Here is a 25,217-nt window from a genome sequence, read left to right as displayed (position 1 = left end):
ATTTTATCTTTATAATTTCCCAAAATTATAAAGCTAAAATTAACTTCATCAACAGAGCACCTACTGTCCTGTCCCATAAACGTTACAGGAGATGTTCCATAAAAACCTTCCCATCAATACAATGAATCTATTACTTATCACATTGCAATATCCATGATCAGGGCACAAATTAAATGGTAGTCATGTCTTAATAATGCGTTTAATATATGCTTCTTTATTACTTTACCAAGAAGAGACCCTAATTTAATGCAACTAATTGAAACGTGCATGTAGAACATCAGCTCTCAAACTTGGCTGCACATGGGAATTTCTAGAGCTTTAAAAACACACTGATATCTGAGCCCTACCCCTTGAGATTCTGATGTAATCAGCATGGGGTGGGCTGGGCATCAGAATTTTTAGAAGCTATCAGGTTATTCTAATGGCAGCTACAGTTTGGTGTAAAAGACAGAGGAAGGAGTGTAACATTCATTTTGTAGTCCAAAGTAAAGTAGCATGTATTCATTCACCATCAGGGTTTTGCTTACCTGTATGCCCACTTATAGGCACTAATTCTAATTGCAAAAGCAGATGATTCCCAACAGTCAGTGACCAATCAAACATACTTGATGTTTGCTAACTGCATTAGTTTCCAAGGGCTGCCCGTAACAAAGTAACACAAACTGGGTGGCTCTAAACAGCAAGTATTAAATGTCACACAGTTCTGGAAACTATAGAAGTCTGGAATCAGGTGTCAGCTGGGCTATGTTCTTTCTGACAACTGCAAAGGAGAGTCCTTCCTTGCCTCTTAATAGTGTTTGTTGTTTGCCAGCAATTGTTGGCATTCTTGGCTTGTAGATACATGGCAATCATCTCCCTGTGTGTCTTCAGATTGTATTCCCTTTGGGCATGTCTGTTTCTGTATCCAAAATTGCCCCTTTTTATGGGGACACCAGTAGTAGTAAATTAGAGTCCACTCTAGTGACTTTATTTAAACTTGATTACCTCTGTACAAGCCCTATTTCAAAATAAAATCACATTCTGAGATAGCAAGGATTAGGACATTAGGATAGTCACTTTTGGGGGGCAGAACTCAACCTGTAACAATAGTCAACTACTGCAGATCTTAGTAACATTGCTTTAAAGCAGGAGTGCTTAACTTGGGGATGAGAAAGAATTACATCTTTATTTTCAACAACTCTTATACTGTTTCACCAACTACAGTATTTCCTACAATTATAAACATGAGCAACAAATCACAGTAGTAGTATCACTGGTTCTTGAGAATTTGCACCCATAGAAATCACTGTTATTTTCATGTCACATTTCAGCATTTGCAAATATCCGAAAATACCACTTACAATCATCACTGGCTTGAGATTAAAGTTGTCAATGGACTTGCTGCTAGATCTAGTTATTTTATGCATTAATAATGATGCAGGCATATCATGAAATAATATTTTCATAATTGTATTTCAGTAAATCTTATTTTGATTTAATTACATTTTATGCATTTTAACATTATTCTGAGGAATGGTCCAAATTAAAACAAAAATTACTCAAATTATAACAAAATCTTTCAAAACCTTAACAGGACCCTTAGTGAATTCCTATATTTCATAATAAAGGATTTTTTAAAATTTAGTAATCAAAGAATATACATGGCACTGTGCATCAGTGTGCTTTTTCAATGTTTTTTACCATGATCCACTGTAAGAATTTATGTTTTACACATAACCCAATACACAATATTTTCTCTTTCCCACACACAAACCTGAAACAAAAGTTTACACTTACTATATATAAGAGATGCAGTCTGACATTTCTGTTCTATTGATTTTCATTAAAAATACCTACCTTATTAATTTCTATTAAAAATACCTACCTTATTAATTATAATTTATATTAATTATATATATTATATTTTATATTTATATTTATAAATATAAACATGTTTATATTTACAATTGTTTTATAGGTTGTATTTAGATGGGCAAACAGCTAGCTCAACAGCTAACCAGGCTTCATTTAGATAACCGGTAATGGATTATATAAATTTCATAATTATGATGAGTGTAAATTTAAACTTTACTAAATATAGGAAGAAAAGAGGTAGAACAATAAATATTACAAGCCTGAATCATTTTTTTATTTAAAAATGCTTTAAGTGCATAATATTTCATTTCATTGAGGTATTTCCTCATTCACTATTGTAAAATCAGGTAGAAACATTTCCCAAACTAACAATATTTACTTAACCCCAGGCTAAAAAGAATTTTACCTGTAGTAAACTCGAAGGGTCTGGATTTCCTCTTCCAGTTTTTTGTACTGTTGAACTGCAGTTTCTCTGGCTTGTTGCATAGATAACAACTTTGCCTGCAAGTAATTAATATTTTAAGAAATTCAGTATTCATTTTGGTATGATATACTACAATATCACAGTAAGAACAGTAGTATTAATGACAGTTAAAAAAACAACTTATGAATGTTTTTAGTAGTGTCTCTTAAGTTACCATAAAATAGTCTAAATGCATTAATAATACAAACACTAAAATCATGAACATATTAAATTTGGCAACTTTGCTCATTACTAACCTTCAACCTTATTTACCTGTGTCATCAGATATATGCCCTTCTGCAATGTTTAACTTTATACACAGAATTCAGAATGTGGAACATGGGTTTCAGAGCAATATCTACAGCAGAGATAAGTACAATGGGTGTTTCACATACAAATTTAATGTGGCTCCACTGCCTGATCATACTAGATTTTCTTTTAACTTTATTAACAGTAAAACTCAGAAAATTCTAAATATGTTGTCAAGCTATCTTTGATATTTAATGTGAAAAAATACACCAGGCTACAAACTGATTCTTACAGATATGATTTAACCTTTTCAATTCCTTTTCTGTGGGGGAAAAACAAATTCCCAAAGGGGAGAATGGCAGCAACCCTGAATGCTAGCAATGTTTTATTAGAGGGGTGTAGCTGTTCCTTCCTGCTATAATTTTTGAGTTTTAAAGAATGGGTAATCAGTTTTTTCAATGAGATAGTAATTTAAAAAGAATTTGCCACTCTCCCACCACCATTCCCATTGGATTTTAAACAACACCAAAAACAGTTTTCAATATAATTTTGAAAATATGGCACTAGTAAGTCAGGTTTTAGTATTGCTTATTCAAAGTTAAATTTGCATAAAACAGTTATCTTTCACTTTGCTTTAAATTGTATTTGAAAGGTAACACAAACTGTTGTCACAAACCTCACAAACCAGAACACCACCACCAATTAAAAAGCAATAGAAAGTTTGAAGTCACAGGTTCAAAATTTTGCTGAATTCATATTATTTCACTGGAATTTTTTTTTGTTGTTTAAGAATGAAGTAATAAGAAAACTTGTGAAATCCTGATTATAGGAAAATTAATCAATGAAATAAAAATGACCATTACACAATGCCACTTTTCTATTTTAATAATAGAGAATTTTAAAAACATGTAGCAATTTGGACCTTTGCATATAAGTTTTAGCATTAAGATTAATTTGTTCTCTGAACTGGTAAATTCTACCAAATTTTAATTTTATAGTTAAATATAAGATGTTTGAATGCATAGTATGCCATATTCCATAATTATAGATAAAACATTCTTAAAAAAGGGAAAAGCATATGAAGTAAAAATAGATGGCTAGTTCTTAATGTCAAAGAATGAAAGCTTTTCCAATTTTCAGTACACCATAAAATGTGATTAAAATGGTAACTTGGAAGACAAAGATACCCACTGTGACTAATGGCAGGTCAAAAAGAATCACACACATCACATTCAACTCAGAAAACTTCAGACTTCAAACATGCAGTTAAGGAATATCAAATATTGAACAGGTAATAGAGATTTTACTAAATAAATATGTGCTAGTGCTACGTATGTACAAATGCTGAAATGATTGTTTTGAAGTCTTTTACTTGGTACCTGTGCACAGAAACGAAAACCAAAACCAACCAACAAAACACAAATTCTTCTAAAAAAAACACTAAACTGTAGTTTTTGCTTAGACACTTTCATAATGAAAATGGGTTTGTGATAACTTTAAATTCCCATGCTTAAGGTGTTATTGAACATTTCACGTTCTCCTCCCACATTTAGTTGACTATGAAAACTTGGTGTTGCTTTATGATAATTCAGTTTCTTGACTCCGAGTATCTAATTTTCTTCCTAGACCCTAGTGACTATGTTTAAAGCTATTATAAACTTTCTGGCTTCACAATATCCTTACTTTATCAGACATATGCTTACCTGGCAGCATTTCTTTTTTGTAAAATACCCCTACCCTATACTACAATGATTTTGTTCAGTCTTTGTGGCTAGAATGAACTTCATCCCCCATCACCTCAAGTATTGCATCCCACTAGCCCCAGAAAAAAACCAAGTCCTGACGATATCACTTCTACTCTTGGATCCACATATGTCTGAAAACAGATCCAGATCTGCTTCCTGGACTTCCAGGATAGATAAATTGTTCACTGGGAGGTAAGTTGGAGGGTGACTTAGGCTACTTTGAGTTGGGTATCTGTTGCATGCATTGTTAAAACATTTAACCATTTTAAAGGTGCTATTTATTCTATAGTATTTCCTTGATTGATATTAATACCATATAATTATATCATACTATAGGTCAGAAAGAAATTTCGTATCAAAAATATCAAGGAAATTAACAAACAAGATATATTCCTGTTTTTCTTTCTGGCATCTTATTCCCATATTTCTGGAAATTATTTTTATATTTCATTTATGTATATACTTGCAAAAATAAACACATGCATCAAACAAAAACTAACAAAACTCAGTGTAAGAGAATATACAATGTAAAGTAAATCTCCCACCTTCTATCCTTAGTACTACAAATCCCTTCTCCTGAGATTACTAGTTATCTGTCTAGTTGTTGTACATCCTTCCAGATATTGTTCTATATATATATATAAGCATATATGGATACTTGTAAATAAATTACCCCATTTACAAAATTGATAGCACTTTATACATACTGTTATAAACCCTGCTTTAATTTTTTGTCAAAAATTGCTATTTTGTTTCACATAAAAAAAAAAAAATTCAGCTGGTTACCATGGCTCATACCTATATGTTGGCTCATGTTTCATTTCCCAGTGCTTTGGGAACCTATGATGGGAGAATACTTGAGCCCAGGAGGTTGAGATCAGCCTAGGCAACATAGCAAAGTCTCATCTCTACAAAAAATTTTAAAAATTAGCCAGGTGTGGTGGTGTACACCTGCAGTCCCAGCTACTCAGAAGGCTGAGGCAGGAGGATTGCTTGAGCCCAGAAATTCAAGGCTGCAGTGAGCTATGATCATATCACTATACTCCAACCTGGTTGACAAAGTGAGACCCTGTCTCTAAAAACAAAAACAAACAAACAAACAAAAAAACAAAAAACAAAAAACAAAAAACAACTCCTGTATCATTCCATGTATCACACTCATCAGTCACATTCCCTTTCTTCCTTCCAAGCACCAAAGAAAAACACATTTGGGTTCATCATTTTTAAGAATATTTTATACTTTCACTATAGTATAAACATTTTACACAAGTATAACACTTTTTATTTTTATAGTCATATTTTAGGTAAAATTTTATCCAAGTAAAACATACATGCAACATAAGTACATACATAGATTTTTCAATGTCAGATGTATTGAGTCATAATTTATAGAAGGTAAAGATTTACCCATTTTCAGTATATAGTTCTATAAATTTAGACAAAGTTATCCAGTTTTGACATACAATATTCCTGTTACCCCAAAATGGTCCTTGTGCAACACACAGCCTCTGGCAATCAGTGATGTGATTTTTGTCCCTGTAGTTTTGCCTTTTTAAGAATGTCATATAAATGGAATCATACAGTATAGTCTTTTGAGTCTAGTTTCTTTCACTTAAAGATAATTCTTTTGAGATCCGTATTATTTTATGTATTGGTAGTTTATTCCTTCATATCACTGAGTAGTATTCAATTGCATGAATGTATCACAATCTGTATTATCCACTTACCAGTTAGACATTTGGCTGATTTCTAGTTCTTTGATAATTACTAATAAAGCTGCTACAAATATCTACATACAGGTCATTTTTCTAGAAATATAACTTGTTTCTTCTGGGTAAATACCTAAGAGTTAAATTGCTGAGTCCTGTGGTAAGTGCGTGTTTACACTTTATATACACATATAAAGTTATATACTTTATTAAAAAACTGCCAAACTTTCTGCCTAAAATGATATCACTTTAAAGTATCCATGCTTAACTACAATCAATGCCACTTGTTAGCTTCCTACTCTGAGTTAGGCATTCTTTCAAGTGCTTAAAGTATATTACTATATTCTCATAACCAACCTATAAGGTAGTTGCCATTATCCCTATTTTGCAAGATATAAAACATAGGTCCATGGAGCTTAAGTGATTTCTAATTATAACAGAGCAAGTAACTGGTAGAAGTCAAATAGAAATTCAGACCCCTTTGTTCCAAATTACATATTTTCTTTTTATATCACTGTATGCATTATATATAAATTTCATAATTAGAGGTGACACAATGGAATCAAATCATCATGTGATAACAGAGTTAATGACAATAATGAAAGTTCACAGAATAATCAGAGTGTATTTTACTATACCTTACATGATTGAAAAATGGGTTCGTTAACTGATGTTAGTCAGTCTTAACTGAAGTTAGTCTTATAGTTACCTATCTTGATATCAGTCTTGACCATCTAAATAGGACAGCCATTAGTACTGGGACTGTATCAGAAATGAATTACATTGTTTCCTTAGTGTTTAATCTAGTAACTCAGAATGACAAAGAAAAGACTACATTGTTCACATCATTAAACACGATTCTTAATCAGTATCGTGGAGAAATCACTTTTATCTCTCTTTGAGATCTCCTTATGTTTGGCCTAAATGTGTTTTTAATAGTTATAGGTTGATACGGTTAAGCCTTCTTTTGGTAAGTCCAAGACCATGAATGGAAATTGGTTTTTATCTTAGAACAGAGATATCTGATGCTATGTGTGATATCTGGTAAATAAAGAAGCATACAGTACAAATTAAATCATAGAAGAAAATAATTTTAGACTTGGAAAGGATCTCAGAGGTAATACGGAACCTTACTTTTATAGAGAAGGAAATTGTTTTTAATACAACATGTTCAGGGAAATGTTTGGAAATTGTCCAAGGTTTCACAGCAGGTTAGATAGAACGTTGGAACTAACAAGTATCCAGAAAACATTGCTTATTTTACCAAAGAAGACCACATTTCAATATGGTATAATTTAATATGTATGTTAGTTATTTTAACAGAATTGTTTTCCAGAGTAACTGTAAATATATATGATTGAGCTAGCACTATTAAACACATCTATATCTAATTGCATATCTTCAAACAATACATCAAGTTACACAACTGCTCAAACAATATGACTATAGAACTACTAAGATTTTAATTTTTAACCTCAGAAGAAGGTTAAGAACCTAGCAGAAAAGAAACATAACTAAATAACTTGTATAAGGAAACTCAAAGAGTTAAAAGCTGTTTTCAAAAGGATAAAAATGACCAGGTTTCAATTAAACCTCCACTTCACAGGAAGGCTTGGATGCTTACCATTGTGCATTACCATAGTATATTGTTCTTTAGAGCTGATTCCTTAGAGGTTGTTCTGTTTTGTCCTCATGTCCTGTCTTTCTGTTTATCAGACCAGAGATAATGAGGTTCCTCAGTCAGAGTCATATATGCACTGTCGAGTGATATATGAGATAGTCTGACATGATGAGAGAGAGAAGAAAAGAGTTTGTGGAGGAAGCAGAACTCAAAACATTCATAGGCAGAAACTGATTCATGGGCATTGAGCAGAAGCCATGGAAGAGAGAAAGGCAAGGTAGAAAGATGTATGCCAAAACTATAGTGCAGCAATGGTGATTAAGACAATATTCTATGGAACCAGAATGGCTGGGGTCACATCCTTTCTTCACCACCTACAAACTGTCCTATCTTGGCAAGGTGCAAATTTTTATGTACCTAAATTTCCTCACCTACAAAATGGGGTAACTATACTTTATATCTTAGAGGGCTGATGTTAGAAAAAACTAAGTTAAAATCTGTAAAACACAACAGTGTCTGGCACATAGTAAATGCTTTAATAAGTGATTATTAAATAAACAGTAGGAAAACAAAAACTAGCTGGATCACTCAGCATATAAAGAAGCGGGAGATGTGCTGCAAAACAAGTAGAGAAGATAAGACATTTATGCAGCTGACAAACATATGAAAAAAAGCTCATCATCAATGGTCATTAGAGAAATCCAAATTAAGACCACAGGCAGATATCATCTCACACCATTTAGAATGGCAATCATTAAAAAATCAGGAGACAACAGATGCTGGAGAGGAAGTGGAGAAATAGGAACGCTTTTACACTGCTGGTAGGAGTTTAAATTAGCTCAAAATTAAATTAGCTAAAAATTGTGAAAGACAGTGTGGCAATTACTCAAGGATCCAAAACTAGAAATACCATTTGACCCAGCAATCCCAGCAATCTGGGTATATACCCAAAGGATTATAAAACATTCAGTTATAAAGACACATGCACATGTATGTTTACTGCGGCACTGTTTACAATGGCAAAGACTTGGAACCAACCCAAATGCCCATCAATGATAGACTGAATAAAGAAAATATAGCAAATATACACCATGGAATACTATGCAGCCATAAAAAAGGATGAGTTCATGTCCTTTGCAGGGACGTGGATGAAACTGGAAACCATCATTCTCAGCAAACTGACACAAGAACAAAAAACCAAACACTGCATGTTCTCACTCATAAGTGGGTGCTGAATAATAAGAAAACATGGACACACAGGGAGGGGAACATCATACACCAGGGCCTGTTGGGGCACAGGGGTCGTAGGGGAGGGATAGCAGGGGTGGAGATTGGGGAGGGCTAACATTAGGAGAACTACCTAATGTAGATGATGGGGGGATGGATGCAGCAAACCACCATGGCACATGTATACTATGTAACAAACCTGCACATTCTGCACATGTACCCCAGAACTTAAAGTATAATAAATAATTTTTTAATTGTAAAAAAATAAAATCTAGTGTAAATCTGGCTTGTACCCTGAAAACCTTTCCACATACTAAAAGATGTCCAGTCCCTGAGAAATCTTGCTGTTTATAGTCCTCCTCATGATTCTATCTTCACCAAAAAGTCTTTGTTGACCGAGGTAACTAGGAGAGTTTTCTTGTTCTTTGTCATAGATCACGTAATTTTCCTTCCCAACAAAATTAGTACAATTACACACAGAATAATAACGCTTTGGTCAACAACAAACCAGATATATGACTATAGTTCCTTAAAATTACACGACCATATTTTTACTGTATTTTTCTATGTGTAGATATGTTTAGATACATAAATATTTGTTGTCGTCTTACAGCTGTACATGCTGTACAGGTTTGTAGCCTAGGAACCACATAACTTAGGTGTGTAGTAGGCTATACCACCTAGGTTTGTGTAAATACACTCTATCATGCCCATACAATGATGAAATCACCTAAAGATACATCCCTCAAAATTTATCCCCACTGTTAAGTGATGCATGACTATATACAAAATGTCATATTTTTGAAGAATCTCCTTTTAATACATTTCAGAGAATTTTCAATGATCACATGTAAAAACAGAATACATTTTTAAGACTTTATTTTAAGGAATTCATTAAGTTTAGTATAAGTTGGATTCTGCTTGTCATTAACACAATACCAGCATTTCTAATACTTTAAATATGTATAGTAATGTGTGATTTTTAAGAATTATACTATATTATCTAATTTGAGATAGTAGGAGCTTGAATACTCATGTTGGATGAGTAAATGCTATTTCTATCATTTTAGGAGAGAGGAAAATAAGAGTTAGAGAGGTTATTAACTACATAGATTGTTAATGAGGGAGCAAACCTTGGTCTTCTTTCAAGTCCTAATAATATGCTACTACAGTTATACATAGACTCAGCAAAATAGGAAAACACATCAGACATTGTTCTAAGTGTATTATATATTCACATATTATTTTTCACAAGATATTGTGTAGTAGCTACTATTACTACTCTCATTACATAGATGAGGAAAATGTTATTTCACTTACTTAAATGTAAGCCTGCTAATGAATGGTGGAGTAAGGGTTTGAACTTAGGAATTGTAGCCCAAGTCTCTCTTTTTAACTACTATGCTATAAACACTAAACAAAATTTGGTGCTTTAAAAAAATCTGTGCTAATTTTTATAAATCAATTATATTACCTAATTTTATTTAAATAAATTGGTATAAGCATTTTTTTAAACATAACTCATTTAGTTACTTTAAGATGGCATCTAAACCTTTCTTGGAGGCACATATGTAGTTTTTGGATGTTAGTCCATTTAGTGACAAAAGGCCATCTATGGTACTTCCCTCAACTTTACAGACCCCTGGCAAAAAACAAACAAACAAACAAACAAACAAACAAAAAAACAAAAAAAAAAAACTGTATTACAGCTTCTCAGAAATACTAGCAATAGTATATAATTCATTTTTAAGGAATAATGATGGTGAGGACTTCTCTCTACTGCAGTAACTAACTCCCAAGGAATCCTATTCTTTTTTGGGGGCAGAGATGGCACAAATTTCCAAGCATTTATCCATTTACACACATGTAAGTAAGACAGAGAAAAAAGAAATCTCTCTCTACTGGATCTAGCAATGATTCAGCAAGTGTTTGTGCTGCTTGTTTTGCAAGTGTGTTTTTAAGGCACTATTCTTAGTCGACTAGCCTGAGTTCCATTTTGTGCGTGTTTCCTAGTACTGGGCTTAATCTTGAATCCAGACCTGTACCTGTTTACTTGGATTCAGGTTCTGCCTAAGCTTATACCCGCCAAAGTATTACTTCAGCTTTTTCAAACACTAAATACTAAGATATGGAAGCATAAACATGTAATTGTGTTTCTATATCAATGAAAACAAAGAAGAAACCTTAAAGCAGCAAAAGATAAATTATTTGTTATTTAAAAACAATTCTCAATAAGATTAACAGTGAACTTTTTTAAAAATTTTTTTTATTGCATTTTAGGTTTTGGGGTACATGTGAAGAACATGCAAGACTGTTGCATAGGTACACACATGGCAGTGTGATTTGCTGCCTTCCTCCCCCTCACTTATATCTTCTTATAAGAAACCACAGAGGCCAGAGGCAGTAAGATGGCATATTCAGTGATGAGAGAAAAGACATGAAGAGATATTTCACTAGAGAAGGTATCTACATGGCTGACAAACATGATACACATGCTTAATATCACTAGTTTTCAGGGACATAAGATTTAAATCCTAATATGCTGTCACTTAATCCACAATTGAAGAGGCAAAATTAAAATGATTAATAATAATAGAATATACTGGCTAAGATGTGAAATGACTAGAAATATCTTATATTTTGGATGGGTGTATAAATTAGTTTCATGGTTTTAGGAAACGTTTAAACTATTGATAATGAATGGCCTATTATAGAAATATGTCACTAACTAAATTGGGAGAAGTCAACTTGTCTTTTCACATATATTGTGGGTATTAATAAAGACTATGTTATGTTAGATTTGATTTTTAATGAAGTCACTAAAATTATAGGTTAATAATCCTTAATTCACAATATAAAAACTCAAACATTTCTGAAAACAGAAAATAACTTAAAAATTTTTTTGGTACTGAAATCAACTGATGTTAAACTTGGGAAAACTGATTTAAAGCTATTTATGGTCTTCCTTTATCTCACTTAATGTAAATATTTACATTTTTTGCAGAAATACTGTGTTTGGTTAGTTTTTAACTTAGATGTGACTCCCCAGCATTGTTGCAGGGCTTTGAAAAGCTAGTAGCCTTGAGGCGCTATGTTTATGGGATAAAACAACTTAGCAAAAGTCTTTTAAACTACGGTGTTTTAGGAATTGCCTTATTTCCCAATCCCTCACTCCAACCAGATGTTGTTACTTGATCCTACCTGTGATCTCATGTCCACATGTATCTGGGAGCAGTTATCCTGAGCATGACAGGAAGAATAATGTCTCCTAAAGAGGTCCACATCCTATTCACCAGAACCTGTCAATATGTTAGGTTATATAAAAGAGGAGAATTAAGATTGGAGGTGGAATTAAAGCTGCTCATCAGGTGACCTTGAGATGAAGATTATGCTGGATTATCTCGGTAAATCCAGTGTAATCACAAGTATCCTTACAAGTGGAAGAGGGAGGCAAAGAATAAGAACCAGAGAGATGGCAGTGTAGAAAAAATCATACTGGCTACATTACTGACATTGAAGATGAAATGGGGGCACAAGTCAAGGAACATGGATAGCTTCTAGAAGCTGGAAAACTTGAGACAATTTTTGGTGTATCTTCTTATTTCCTTTATGAAGTTCTTTATTTTGCTATTGCTATTTGTCTCAATATTTATATTAACATTCATATTTAAATGATTAGTTATACTATTAAAATAATACATTAAATTTATATTCCTTTTTAAACCATTAGCTCCTTGAGAGTTGGAACTAAGCACATATGCATGCTATTATACATGGTACAAATAAAGATGTGCGTTAAATATTTGACAATATTAAAATTAGTGTAAACTATTCATGCTGGCATTTAAGGCCTTCCACAATATGGCATTTAACTCTCTCTTATTCCTTCACCTTCACTTTAGCTGAAGACCTTTCATAAATTTTCCCTAATTGTAATATTCCCTCCACTAGAAACCAAATCTATGCCATGCTATCAAATCTGTATCAATCCTTCAAGGCCCATTTTAATTATTACTTCTTACATAAAGCCCTTTCTTGATTGCCTTCCCCATTCCAGAAAAATTTTCACCTCTAAAATCCTTAGTAATATTTTTTAAATTTTATTTTACATGAATGCTTTATGACGTATAATATACAAAAATAAAAGTTCAGGGCTCAATGAATTTTCATGAAGTGAACACACCTGTTTAATCAGAAACTAGATAAATAATAGAATTATTTCCACCATCTTCAAACATCCTCATGCCTCTACCTAATCTTCACCTTCCCTAAAGGCAACCATCATCTTGACTATCTTGACTTCTACCATCCTAGGTCAGTTGTGACTATTTTGAACTTTATGTCAATAGAATAACATAACATAGAATAATATAATACGTACTCTTTTTTGTTTTCTTTGTGCAACATTAATCTTCTGAGATTCATACATGTTGTTTCTTGTTCCTTATTATACAGTATACAATTATAACTGCTGTACATTATCTAATGACCACAAACATACCACAATTTATTTATCTATTCCATTCCAATGATAAACCTTTGGGTTGTTTTGCCTTAGTGATTTTTAAATTCTTTCTTTATGACAATTATCTCAACCTATCTTACACTACAGTTATTTATATACACACATGTCAAGGTAGGGGCTATATAGTAATCCAAAAACATGAATACAGTGCTCAGCACATACCAGATGCTTTGTGGATACTGTTGAAGTATAGTATTACACATTATGATGTCAAAATTAAAACAGATAAGCATTTCACATTTCCAAAGAGCTCCCACATACATTGTTTTATTTGAAATGAGAGGAGGTAACACTAAAGGATGGTTAAGAGCAAGGTCTTTGGAGTTAAGCAAATTTGGGTTAGGCTACCAACAATCAGCTCTATGACTGAACAAGTTAAGGCTTCTGAACCTCAGTTTTCTCACTGGTAGCATGAAAGTGATAATATCCATCTCATGGGGTTATTATGCAATAATAAAGAGATAACTTACTATCTCATATAGCCATATCAAAGTGAATACGTAAGCTATATAAAGGCACAATTGAACCTTTGGTGTGATATGATGATGAAGTAACTGATGTCTGTAAGGAACAGCACCACACTAAGTGACAGGCAAATAAGGTGAGAAAGGACTTCTCTCTACTGCAATAACTAATTCCCAAGGAATCCTATTCAGTTTTGGGGGCAGGGGTGGCACAAGTTTCCAAGCATTTATCCATTTACACACATTCAGGTAACATAGAGAGAAAAGAAATCTCTCTCTACTGGATATAGCAATGATTCAGCAAGTGTTTGTTACAGACTAGGGTTAGTTCGAGCCACGTGGTAGTCTAGACTAGGGTTATTAAGGACCATAAAATAAGTATTTTAGCTTTGTGGGCCACACAGTCTCCAGAACAAGGATTCAACTGCTATTGTAACAAAAGTGGCCATAGACAATATGTTAATGAACAGATGTGGCTGTGCTCCAATAAAACTTTATCTGTAAAAACAGGCAGCTGGTTCAGAGGCCATAGTTTACCAACCATAGAGAACTAGAGTGGCCACAGGTTTATACAAGGCCCAGAATCTCTGATGATCTTTTTAAGTTTTTGGTTAGTTGCCAGATACCTGAAAACATGAGGAATGGAAACGCTGAACACATTGTCAATACATTTGACCTATTTAGAATGAACATATTTTTAGGGACAATGAAAGAAAATATCTATTTTCTTTCTGTTTTAGAACAGGTTATTTAGTGTAAATAATGGTAGGATGGGGAAAAAAAAAACTCGTGTGGTTATATAGAATCATGTGCTGTGTAGTATAAACGCATCACAACAGGAAACCATTCTGTCATGGAGACATGACTTCAGCTATTAAATACAATGCAAAATAAACAAAATGTTAAAATGTCATAGTTTCAAATAGTATTTTGTCTGATGTTAATATAGCTATTAATGACATTCTTTTGAATAGTGTTTGTCTGACATGCTTTTTATATTTGTAAAATTTCAATCTATTTTATATGCCTAGGTTTAGATGTGACTCTTGTAAAAAGCATATTTTTTCCAGTTAAACAATCTTTGTTTTTAACTGGAACATTTGGTCTTTTGACATTTAAAGAAATATTTCAAATAAATTTGGCTTTATATCTATCATCTTGTTGCATGCTTTCTACTTGCCCTGCTATTTCTATGTTACATTTTTAAAATAAAAAACATCTCTTCATGCTGACTTTTGAATGGATTCATTTATTATCAACCCATTTCCCTCTATTTACTTTTGAATGCCATACATTCATTTTCTATTCTTTTAATGGTTATCTCAGGAATTACAAGATATAGCTTGGCTTATCAAAAATCTAATATTAAAACTCTTGGACAGTAGGAGGACCTTAAAATCATTTAACTCTATTTACTTGCCTCCTAATTTGCTATTTTAAAAATGTATTTTAATTCTTTTTACATGGTTTCAACCCCCCCAAAATACTATTATTTTGTTGAGCCAATATTCATTTATATTAGTCACTTTTCTTTTGGGTTCTGATTCCTTCCTGGTTGGGAGGTTCCTTATAGAAGCATGTACCTGTGTGTCTAAACAACAGCTCCTGAAAGTTTCTTTAATACAAATCTGAAATGATTAACTCAGTTTTCAGTTATCTGAAAATGTCTTTATTTTATATTCATTCTTGAAGGATATTCATACCGGGAATATAATTTTAAACAGGCAGTTATTTTCTTTTAGTACATTTAAAGCATTATTCTAATGTCTACTGACTTCCACTGTTCTGTTCAGAGGTCATCTTTAAGTTAACTGTTGCTCATTTGAAAGGAATCTGTATTTTTCCTTTGACTGGCCATTTTTATAATTTTATGTTAGAATGTTAGGTGTTTAGAATTCTTTGAGGTTAGAATTCTTCGATTTGATTATGGTGTGATTGAGTTTAGATTTCTTATCTTGCTGTGGATAGATATTTTCCATCAGTTCTAGAAAAATCTCAGTCATTTTCAGCTCTAATGATGCTTTTCCTGGATTGCTTGTATTCTCTCCTTTTTGGAGCCCAATTAAATGCTTATTAAACCATCTGACTGTAAATCTCCTAATTTTTTATTCATCCATCTGTGTTGAATTATGGGTAATTTTTCAGATATATTCCAACATCTGTCTTCTAGTACACTATTTTTTTTTTTCTGTGTATAATCTGGTGATCAACATCTCGCAGAATGTTTTATTTCTAAATAATTTTTTGTCTTTTTTTGTAAGAACTTGCAACTTTTTTTTTCCAGCTTTGCCTAGTATTTCCTAGAAAGCACCTGTGGATTACTTAGGTTTGTAATTCATGTTCTAGTTACTTAAATATCATTTAAGCATTTCATACATAGCTACTTATATTCTTTAGATGACTTTATTATTTGTTTGTTTTTGTTGTGTTGTATCTGATGACTGTCATTCATGATGGTTTTCTTCCTGATGTGCTTGACTGATCTTTAATTTTGAATTCAATTTTTCCCAATAACAATCTTGGGAATCCTGTTGGACTAAATTGGGTAAGCCTTCTTCCAAGGAGTACTTGTGTCTGTTTCATAAGGGAGCCAGGGAGAAAATTCCTAAAGTTCAAGAGGCCTGAATTAATGCAGGGGTTTCTGGTTCAGCTCCCTAGCTGACCAAGGATTGGGACCACAATGAAGACACAAAATATTCCTAAAGATAGGTGTTTTTAGTGCAGCTCTGGCCCTTCTGTGTGCTTATCATGGGGGAGGGAGTTGCCTTTGGTTCATCTCTCATTTTTTGGTGAAGTAAAATCTTTAGACATTTCCTCTACTTTTTTTGCAAGACAAGCAATGCTGGCATTGATGCAACTGCTCCATCCAGGACATAGTAGTTTAGCAGCAGGAGGGTCCCTGCAGTATCTGCCTGCCACACTGCAAGAAGCAGAAGTCTATGTTGAAAGTTAACACATATCACAACCATAAAAAATAGAACCAAACTATTTATAATTCTCACATTTGGTAGATCAGCTTGTTTTGTTTGTCTTTTAAAATAATTTTTCTGACTTTTTTTTTCTTTTGAGATAGGGTCTCCCTATGACATCCAGGCTGCAGTGTAGTGGTGTGATCTCAACTTACTGCAGCCTCGACCTTCAGGGCTCAACAATTCTGCAACCTCAGCCTCCTGGATAGCTGGGACTATAGGTGTGTACTGACACACCCAGCTAATTTTTGTTGAGATGGGATTTCATCATGTTGTTCAGGCTGGTCTCAAACTCCTGGCTCAAGTGATCTGCCTGCCTTGATCTCCCAAAGTACTGAGACTACAGGTGTGAGCCACTGCACCTGACCTTGTTTTTAAATAAAAAAGTATACAAGAAGAAAAGTTTCGGATTGGTATTTTCAAGTATTTTTCTGAAAATAAGACAAGGTGGGGATTTCTAGGCTAAAATCACAAGATATGAAAAGTAAAGTAAAATTTTGGATATAATCACTCCAATATTTTTTTCTCTTTTAACATTGTTTTTTAGAAATAGTGGGAGAGTAGAGTGTGGTGGCTCATGCCTGTACTTCCACCACTTTGGGAGGGTGAGGCAGAAGGACCATTTGAGGCCAGGAGTTTTAGACCAGTGAGGGCATCATAGTGAGGCCACGTATCTACAAAACAAAAATCAAAAATTAGCCATGGTGGTGCACACCTGTAGTTTCAGTCACATGGAAGGATGAAGCAGGAGGACTACTTGAGTCCAGAAGTTCCAGGTTACAGTGACCTATGATTGTACCACTGCACTCCAACATGGGTGACAGAGACCTTGCCCTCCTCCCCCAAAAAAGAAAGAAAAGATAGTGTACTGAGAGATAGTACCAAAAATTGGTTAGATAAGAATTTTGATTAAATAATTAAGAATATTACAAGGTAAATTTCCATTATTATCATTTTTTTTTTTTGAGACGGAGTTTCGCTCTTGTTACTCAGGTTGGAGTGTAATGGCGCGATCTCGGCTCACTGCAACCTCCGCCTCCTGGGTTCAGGCAATTCTCCTGCCTCAGCCTCCTGAGTAGCTGAGATTACAGGCACACGCCACCATGCGCAGCTAATTTTTTGTATTTTTAGTAGAGATGGGGTTTCACCATGTTGGCCAGGATGGTCTCGTTCTCTTGACCTCGTGATCCACCCGCCTCGGCCTCCCAAAATGCTGGGATTACAGGCTTGAGCCACCGCGCCCAGCTTAATATTATCATTTTTTAAGCTGAGTGTTACCTTGTGTGACAATATCCTTCCTGTCTAACCAATGGTCTCTCATGTACTATATTAAACATTATATAAGAATTATTTAAGTAAGAACTATTTAAAGCAGTTTAATCCTTACAGGAGCTAGTGTGGTTCAGTTGAGCAATGTGTGTTATAAATCTCTGATATCTAATAACTGCCACATATTCTAACTTACATATAGAGGTTATCATAATGCCACTCTTTAAAAGGAATATGTAACTAATTATATAATTGAGAAAATGTTCAAAACTAGAAATTAAAATATTCCTCCCAACTATCTTTAACAATGTAAATCTTTTAGGAAAACAAATCCATGGTGTAGGAAAACCATTCATTAGGAAATTATCTACTTAAACACTCAGTGTTTAAGGTTATATGGAAAGGTTAGTGGCAGAACCAGAATTAGACTCTGGATTGCCAGTGGGTCTATCTATGCATTAACTACCCTGCTAACTTTCTTGAACCTCAAATGTGCCACTATTGTGATTAACTCCAGAGGTGACGATGTTTACTCCAAGTTTTAGCTCTTGTCCATTTGCTGTCATTTAACTACTTTGTATTTTTATTTTCAGTATCTGATATAATTTATTTAGGCCTTTTGCAATTTAAAATATTTGTCTTGAGACATTTCTTAGTGCATTAATTTAGACTGGGGAGACTTTATCTTTTCTTTGTATCTTTTAAGTTGAATGAACCCTAGCTCAAAAGGTACTAAAATCTTAAATCTGTTGCTAGTTAGATGCCAGTTACTTTACTTAAATACTGAGACTTCTTGACTCCACCTCTGAAAGTCATTCTTACTGATATGTAAAAACCACTGACTATTTCACTGGCATCACTAGTAGTCTATCCATCATTTAATGAGATTTACCGCCTTTAATGTCTACAACAGAGGCTAATCACATAGTATTTAATGGTCTTCAGAAAATATCTATTAAATTTTTACATTTTCATCTACCAAACAAACTATTCTTGAGGTAATTTTCTCAGAAAATAAAAACAAATTACACGCAAGAAAATACTTAAAGCATCAGCTGGAATGTGGGTTCCTCAAAAAAGTTCACTCTCCTTTTTCATGGCATGATACATTCCTTTCCCTAAGCTCTCTGGTACTACCTAAGAACATGAGCACACAGAGAAAATTAAATTCTTATTTAAACTCAAGAAGCAAACATTTCTCAAAATGACAATATTTCCCTCCTTTACACTTGAGTCGTAAACATTACATGCCAGTGCCCTTTTATTTAGTCAGAATTTTAACAAGCAGTATTTTGTTTATTTGTTCAGGATCCTGAGTGTTTTTTTACTACTTCTACAGTATACTTCATCACCTGAACACCTGCGGAACCAAACTTGCCTTGCCAGCAAAAAATTTTGAAATTATGCAATCTGCAATTCAGTCCATGGCAAAGACTTGGATAGAATTTCTTCTATACCTTTCAACATCAATTAAAGAACTGCCTGCATAGAAATATTGCCAAATGAAAAGTTAGTGAAACAGGTTTCATCAAGTGAACTTGTCTATCATTTTAGCTAAGGACTTGTTGGATACTCAAATAAGCACCATAATAATTGTCTATCAAATTAATCATAAAATTATTCTAAAATTTTATGAATGTATTAAAAGGAAAATCAGTATGATTATGTTATCTTTAATTAATACACATACATTTATCATTCATCAAAAAGTTTTTTAAGAACACAGGCTATAAAGAAAGTGTAAAAGAGTATGGAAATGGCTATTGAAAAAACAGCCATGAAAACTAAAAAAAAAAAAAAAAAAAAAAACTCTTAAAGGAAAACATTTTAATCAATTTTGTTTTACAAAGAAAATTGTTTAATTGGAAAAAAATTAGCAGACTTTTTGGCATGTACACATTAAGTCATATCTAGTAAACAATTATAATTGCAGACACATACATATAAAGATTTATAATCAAGGTTATATGAAAGACTTTTTTTTAACTGAAACAGTTCACAATTACATGAGACTACTAAAAGTATTCAAATAACGGAAATATTAACTTATAAGTCTCTCATTTGTGAAACAGTTTTATTCAGGTGTCCATGTCCAAACCAGCAAGTATCTTGTTCATTTTATTATAAAAATAAACAAGAAATTATTAAAGTTATCTAACTTAAAAGCAATTTCTTAAAAAAGATCAAATCACATTTTAACATAAAATAAACCAAGCAAGATTTCACAAATACACTAAAATTTTCTTAAATATTTTAAGTTGACATATGCACATTAAAATGAGTAAACTGAAGTTTTTAAGAGAGGACAATTAAAATGATTTTTAATCAAAGGAAGAGGGCTTGCTAACCCTGACTTCATTTATGTTAATCACATATGCAGTAATTTAAACAAAAATTCTGTATATGAATGTGGAAATTATTTGGGAGTACTGTCTAAGCATGTGAAAAGTGCAAGAAAAAAGAATCCCCTGTTTCCTTTTGGATGCTTCAGACAACAGCAGCACAGCCTAGGGCACACTGCTGCGGATTTTAACTGTTGTGTGGAACTACTCAAAATGCTTTTGATCCATTTTATCTTGTGAGTTAGCAAAGAAATGTTGCAATAAGAAACACCAACAAAGATCTAAAAAAGTTAAGCTCTGGATTACCATATTGTGTTCTCCTGCCATTCAATGCTTCATACAAAGGCAGTGGTGTTCAAAGTAAGGGAAAAAAAGTGGGGACAGAGAAAAAAAGAGAAACTGGTTTCAGAAAGTGCAAAGCACAAAGTAAATAATATTCTTCTACATCCCTTCTTTTTCACAGATTGGATGTTAAAAGAGTTGCAGCAATTAGGCTTTTGTTTAATTACCAGCTGTTGAAACAGATGTGTTGACTATCCTTATTAGTCAACAGCTGGGTAAGAAGAACAATTGATGCTCCCTAAAACCAACAGCCAGCTGCTCTGCAGTAATTATCTCCAATTATTAATACAGGTGATAAAGACAAAAAGCTCCTATCTCTCTCTCTATAACTTTGACAGTTTCAATAACTATAGCTTTATCATTACAAAGAAATAGAAAAGGCATTTATTAAAACAAGTAACGGTGATATATTAGAGCAGCATTAACTCTATGGTAGTTTCTATTACACAATTTCTGGAAGAGATATCAGACAAGTCCTAAAAGTAGCAGCAGATATTCTGCAGGCTTTTATTTATCATATTTCAAATGTCATTGCCAAGTTACTTCTCCAGTACTAACAATAATAGCTAAGCACTTAAGTTCTTTGAAAAAGAGAAGCATAACTAAAGTCTGTTCTTTCTGATTTCCAGGTGTTTTCACTGATCATGTTTTATATTCAGTTCACTGAAGCAATATATTTCTTCTTGGAATGACTAAATATCAGTGTCTTGTTCCCTAGCTTAAATTTCCTAGGTGACTGGTAGAAGCAATTTTACCAAACCCAAAAAGAATTTATTTCATTGCAGTAAACATTTCATGTATACAAAGAGATCAGCAAAACAAACAAGCAAGCAAACAAAAAAATAAAAACATTTTAGTTAGTGGACACCATTTTCTGATACATAATATTCAAGTTTCTAATTATGAGGATGTTAAAAAAGATACACCATGTTGGATCACACTGATAAAATACCATAAATTACATGTTTTAAAATTACTTTTATATTTCCTATTTTAAACGTTCATATTGAAATTTTACTTACAAGAAATGTAAAACAAAGATTTAGACAAGCCAGGCAAACCATCTCTTTCCTACAAAAGACGAGTCTACAAGAATTTGCAATGATATCTATTCATTAATTAGAGAACACTTAAAGACACTGCCTTTCTGAAAACAAGGATTAGAGCTGGATGAATGCACCCCTTTCACAAACCTTCCTCATGTCCCTGTTGGGTCATCATAAGCAGCTTGTTCTTCCAGCATTAAATAGAAAAGCCTACTGATTATCAGTTTTTAACACCTCAGTTAGACATCAGGACAATTAATAGGGACAGAAACTTTAAATAACATGTAAATACATCATTTCATTAAGAAAGGATGTAATAAAAAACAATAAACTGAACCAAACTTTTTAAAGCAATATTATATAGGTTGCCACTGAGGTATTATGGATGTCTGATATGAAAAATGTTAGCTAGAGGCCAGGCGCAGTGGCTCATGCCTGTACTCCCAGCACTTTGGGAGGCCAAGGTGGGACGATTGCTTGCAGCCAGGAGTTCAAAACCAGCCTCTGCAAGACAGCAAGACTCCATCTTTACTTGAAAAGAGGCTAGAATCGTCTTATCACATTCTGTGTAATTATGGCTCCTAAAGTAGAAATTTCAACATTTATATAAACAAAACAAGAAAGATAAGCAAATTACCAAAACCGAAAAAAAAATCCATCTCTATGAAATCAACCTCCCATGAGAATTTGTTAATAGTTAAGATTCTGTAATTTACAGGGAATCCCTTGATATATAGAAGCTAGCAAAATGTGTAAACAGAGAAACAAAACATTAGCATTTGTGTCTGAAAATCTCTATTAGACCATAGAATTTTTCTGTGATTTCTCAATTTTAAAAAAAGATCTGACTTTTCAGCTTAATAGCAGTGACAGTAAATACTTTCCACCCTGATATTGGGCAGCCCTCCTTTCCCTTCCCACTAGGCAGGAATATTGGAAAAGTACAAAAGCAATATAGCAGCTAATTGTGCTTCTCTCTCCTCTGTGGAAAGGCACAGGTTGTGGTTATTGCCTAACAAGCCCAGCCATCTTATACAACCATGCAGAGCAGCTATGGCTACAACTGAAGCAAGAGGGCTGCCCTCTCCTCTTTAAATCCTAAGTGACCTAAACAGGGAAGGCAGAAGTGAAACCTGTTTCGAAGTCACAGTTCCTAATCTCATTGCTGTTTAAAAATAAGCCAGGAAATGTATATCCTCTTTCCTTTGGAAAAAAACTAATGGCAATATATAATGAACATCTGATTGCTATGCACAATTCCTCTAAATGCTGCCTTTTTGAAATTTAAAAATACTTAGGCCACAATTCCTCTAGAATTTAAAAATACTGGAACAAGACTCAAGCATTCAGAACTGCTTTCAATAGGCTGTACCTAAGGTATGTCATTTTCATAACAATTTCAAAACATTTCAATTTAAGAATTTCACTGAATGGCTTAATTAGCTGGGATAAACACCTGCATTTTCTCATCCATAACACAGGTGTCCACTGTTCAGCACGCCTTCCTATCTTGCTCATTGGCAGACTCATAAACATCCTCACAGTTAAGTCTTTCATATCTTTTTCCTGTTTCACTTCAGGTTCTGCATATATCTAATAAAGTACTGATCTAATTTTACGTGCATTTTTGGGCACATTTATCTTCTCAAAATATGGCAATTTTTTCCCTTCTGTATTTTCAGCCTGTAGTACGTAAGCTTTCATTAAATATTTTCAGTAATAACTACAAATACATATTTTAAAATCAGAATATTTTTCATAATTGTTCAAAGTACATTTTAATAAATCATGTGATATATAATCACACCACAGAAATATATTAATTTAGCTTTACCCAGCATGCATATCCCTATGAATAAGAAAATTCATTCTCTTAACTGAAATAATCATCTTTGTTTTACTGAATGTCATATTCAAGACACTAATTCCAGTTTTGCACCATCTCATAAGTGATATGCCTAACCAACAAAGGAAAAAATATTTAAAGCAAAAATAAGATGTTTAAACCTCTTTTATCCATACTCCTACTTGTACAGTTTTGAATAATTTAAAACTATAGTTCCATGTCATATTTTTCTTATTGTATGTAACATATTTGAGAACCCTGTCTTAACACACATCACAATTAAATTTATCACTACTTTCTTATACAATGTTTTATCCTCTTTTCATATCTGTTTTAATTACTTCTTCAAGTAATTCCACCAGGAAGAATAATGGGTATATTCTTAGTCTTAATTGTTTAAAAGAAAAAGTCTTCATTTTGCTCTCTGCTATAAATGATATTTTGGCTAGATAAAAGATCCTTAAATTGCAGTCTTTTCCACTAAGATTTATAAACATAGTTGCACTGTCATGTTTTCCAGTATTGCAAATGAAGAATTCTATGCTGTTGTGATGCTCTTTCTTTTGTAAATAATCAGCTCTATGCAATCTTATAACAAATGCTATAAAGGTATAACATTTTCTCTTCACCATTAACATACAGACTTTTTGTCCAGATATGTTTATATATTTTGCATCTGTATATAAATTTACGTAAGCAAAGATGTAATTTACTTATTCTACTCAGTCATTGCTATGGACTTTCATTTTGATAACTGAAGTTTTTCTTCAGTGCAATTGAGTTTTCTTCTATTATTTCTTTGAATACCGTTTTTCTTACATCTACTCCTTTTGCTCCTGCATTTACTCCATTTTCCACAAATCAGGTTTTGCTTCTGAATATTTCACTCCATTTCCTTGTGTTTTTGCTTAGTGTTTCTCCTTTTGCTGTTCCAAGTCACTATATTTTTTGTCCCTGATAATTCATATTAAAATCACCTATTATATTTTTTAAACAATGGTCTTTTTTTTAAATCATGTCTTCAAAATATCTTTGGTTCTCTAGAAAAAGACTTATTTTTGTTTTTAACATTTTCTTCTCCTTTAAGTAAAAAAGACTTAATTGGAGCCAACTATGTGGTAGATGTGGTCTTTCTTCATGAACCAATCAAATTCCCTGAATTACATATGGTCTCTCAAGGCTATTCACATCAGATGGTATGGGGTCCCAGAGCACATTTCAAAACTGGCATAGTTAGAATAGTGGTGATGCAAACAAGTAAGTATTAAGTCATTTCTTCATTAGGGAGATTGGCAAGTTTCTGTATGACACAACCATTAACAGGACAAGGGGTAATTTCCTTCGAAGATCTAAGAAAACTTGGAGTTTAGGTAGTTGAAGCAAAAATAACCTTCATTACATTGTTTATTCTCTATTACTGATTCAAACGTTTAAAAATTGTATTTATTTTCCTTCCATACAAGTGGAAAATAGTCCTCCTTTTAGATAATATTGACTCCATAGGGAATTTATATTGGTCCCACAGAGTGGTCAACTAGGCTTTGTA

The 25,217-nt window shown here is 33.1% G+C and overlaps 1 protein-coding gene across 17 annotated transcripts in view; it reads right to left on the bottom strand.

The window, feature by feature from the left end:
• MIPOL1 (mirror-image polydactyly 1) overlaps positions 1-25,217 on the bottom strand; it is a 377,605-nt gene that overhangs the window by 158,825 nt on the left and 193,563 nt on the right. For all 17 annotated transcript variants that reach the window (XM_074393412.1, XM_074393408.1, XM_074393411.1 and 14 more), the window contains one exon: positions 2,261-2,355. In XM_074393412.1, coding sequence (XP_074249513.1) covers positions 2,261-2,355 — 95 coding nt within the window. The remainder of the gene's footprint in view (positions 1-2,260; positions 2,356-25,217) is intronic.

Source organism: Saimiri boliviensis, chromosome 2, assembly GCF_048565385.1.
Source record: "Saimiri boliviensis isolate mSaiBol1 chromosome 2, mSaiBol1.pri, whole genome shotgun sequence".
NCBI classification, from domain to species: Eukaryota; Metazoa; Chordata; class Mammalia; order Primates; family Cebidae; genus Saimiri; species Saimiri boliviensis.
The sequence above is the reverse complement of the archived record's forward strand: the minus strand, read 5'-3'. Positions and strand labels throughout refer to the sequence as shown.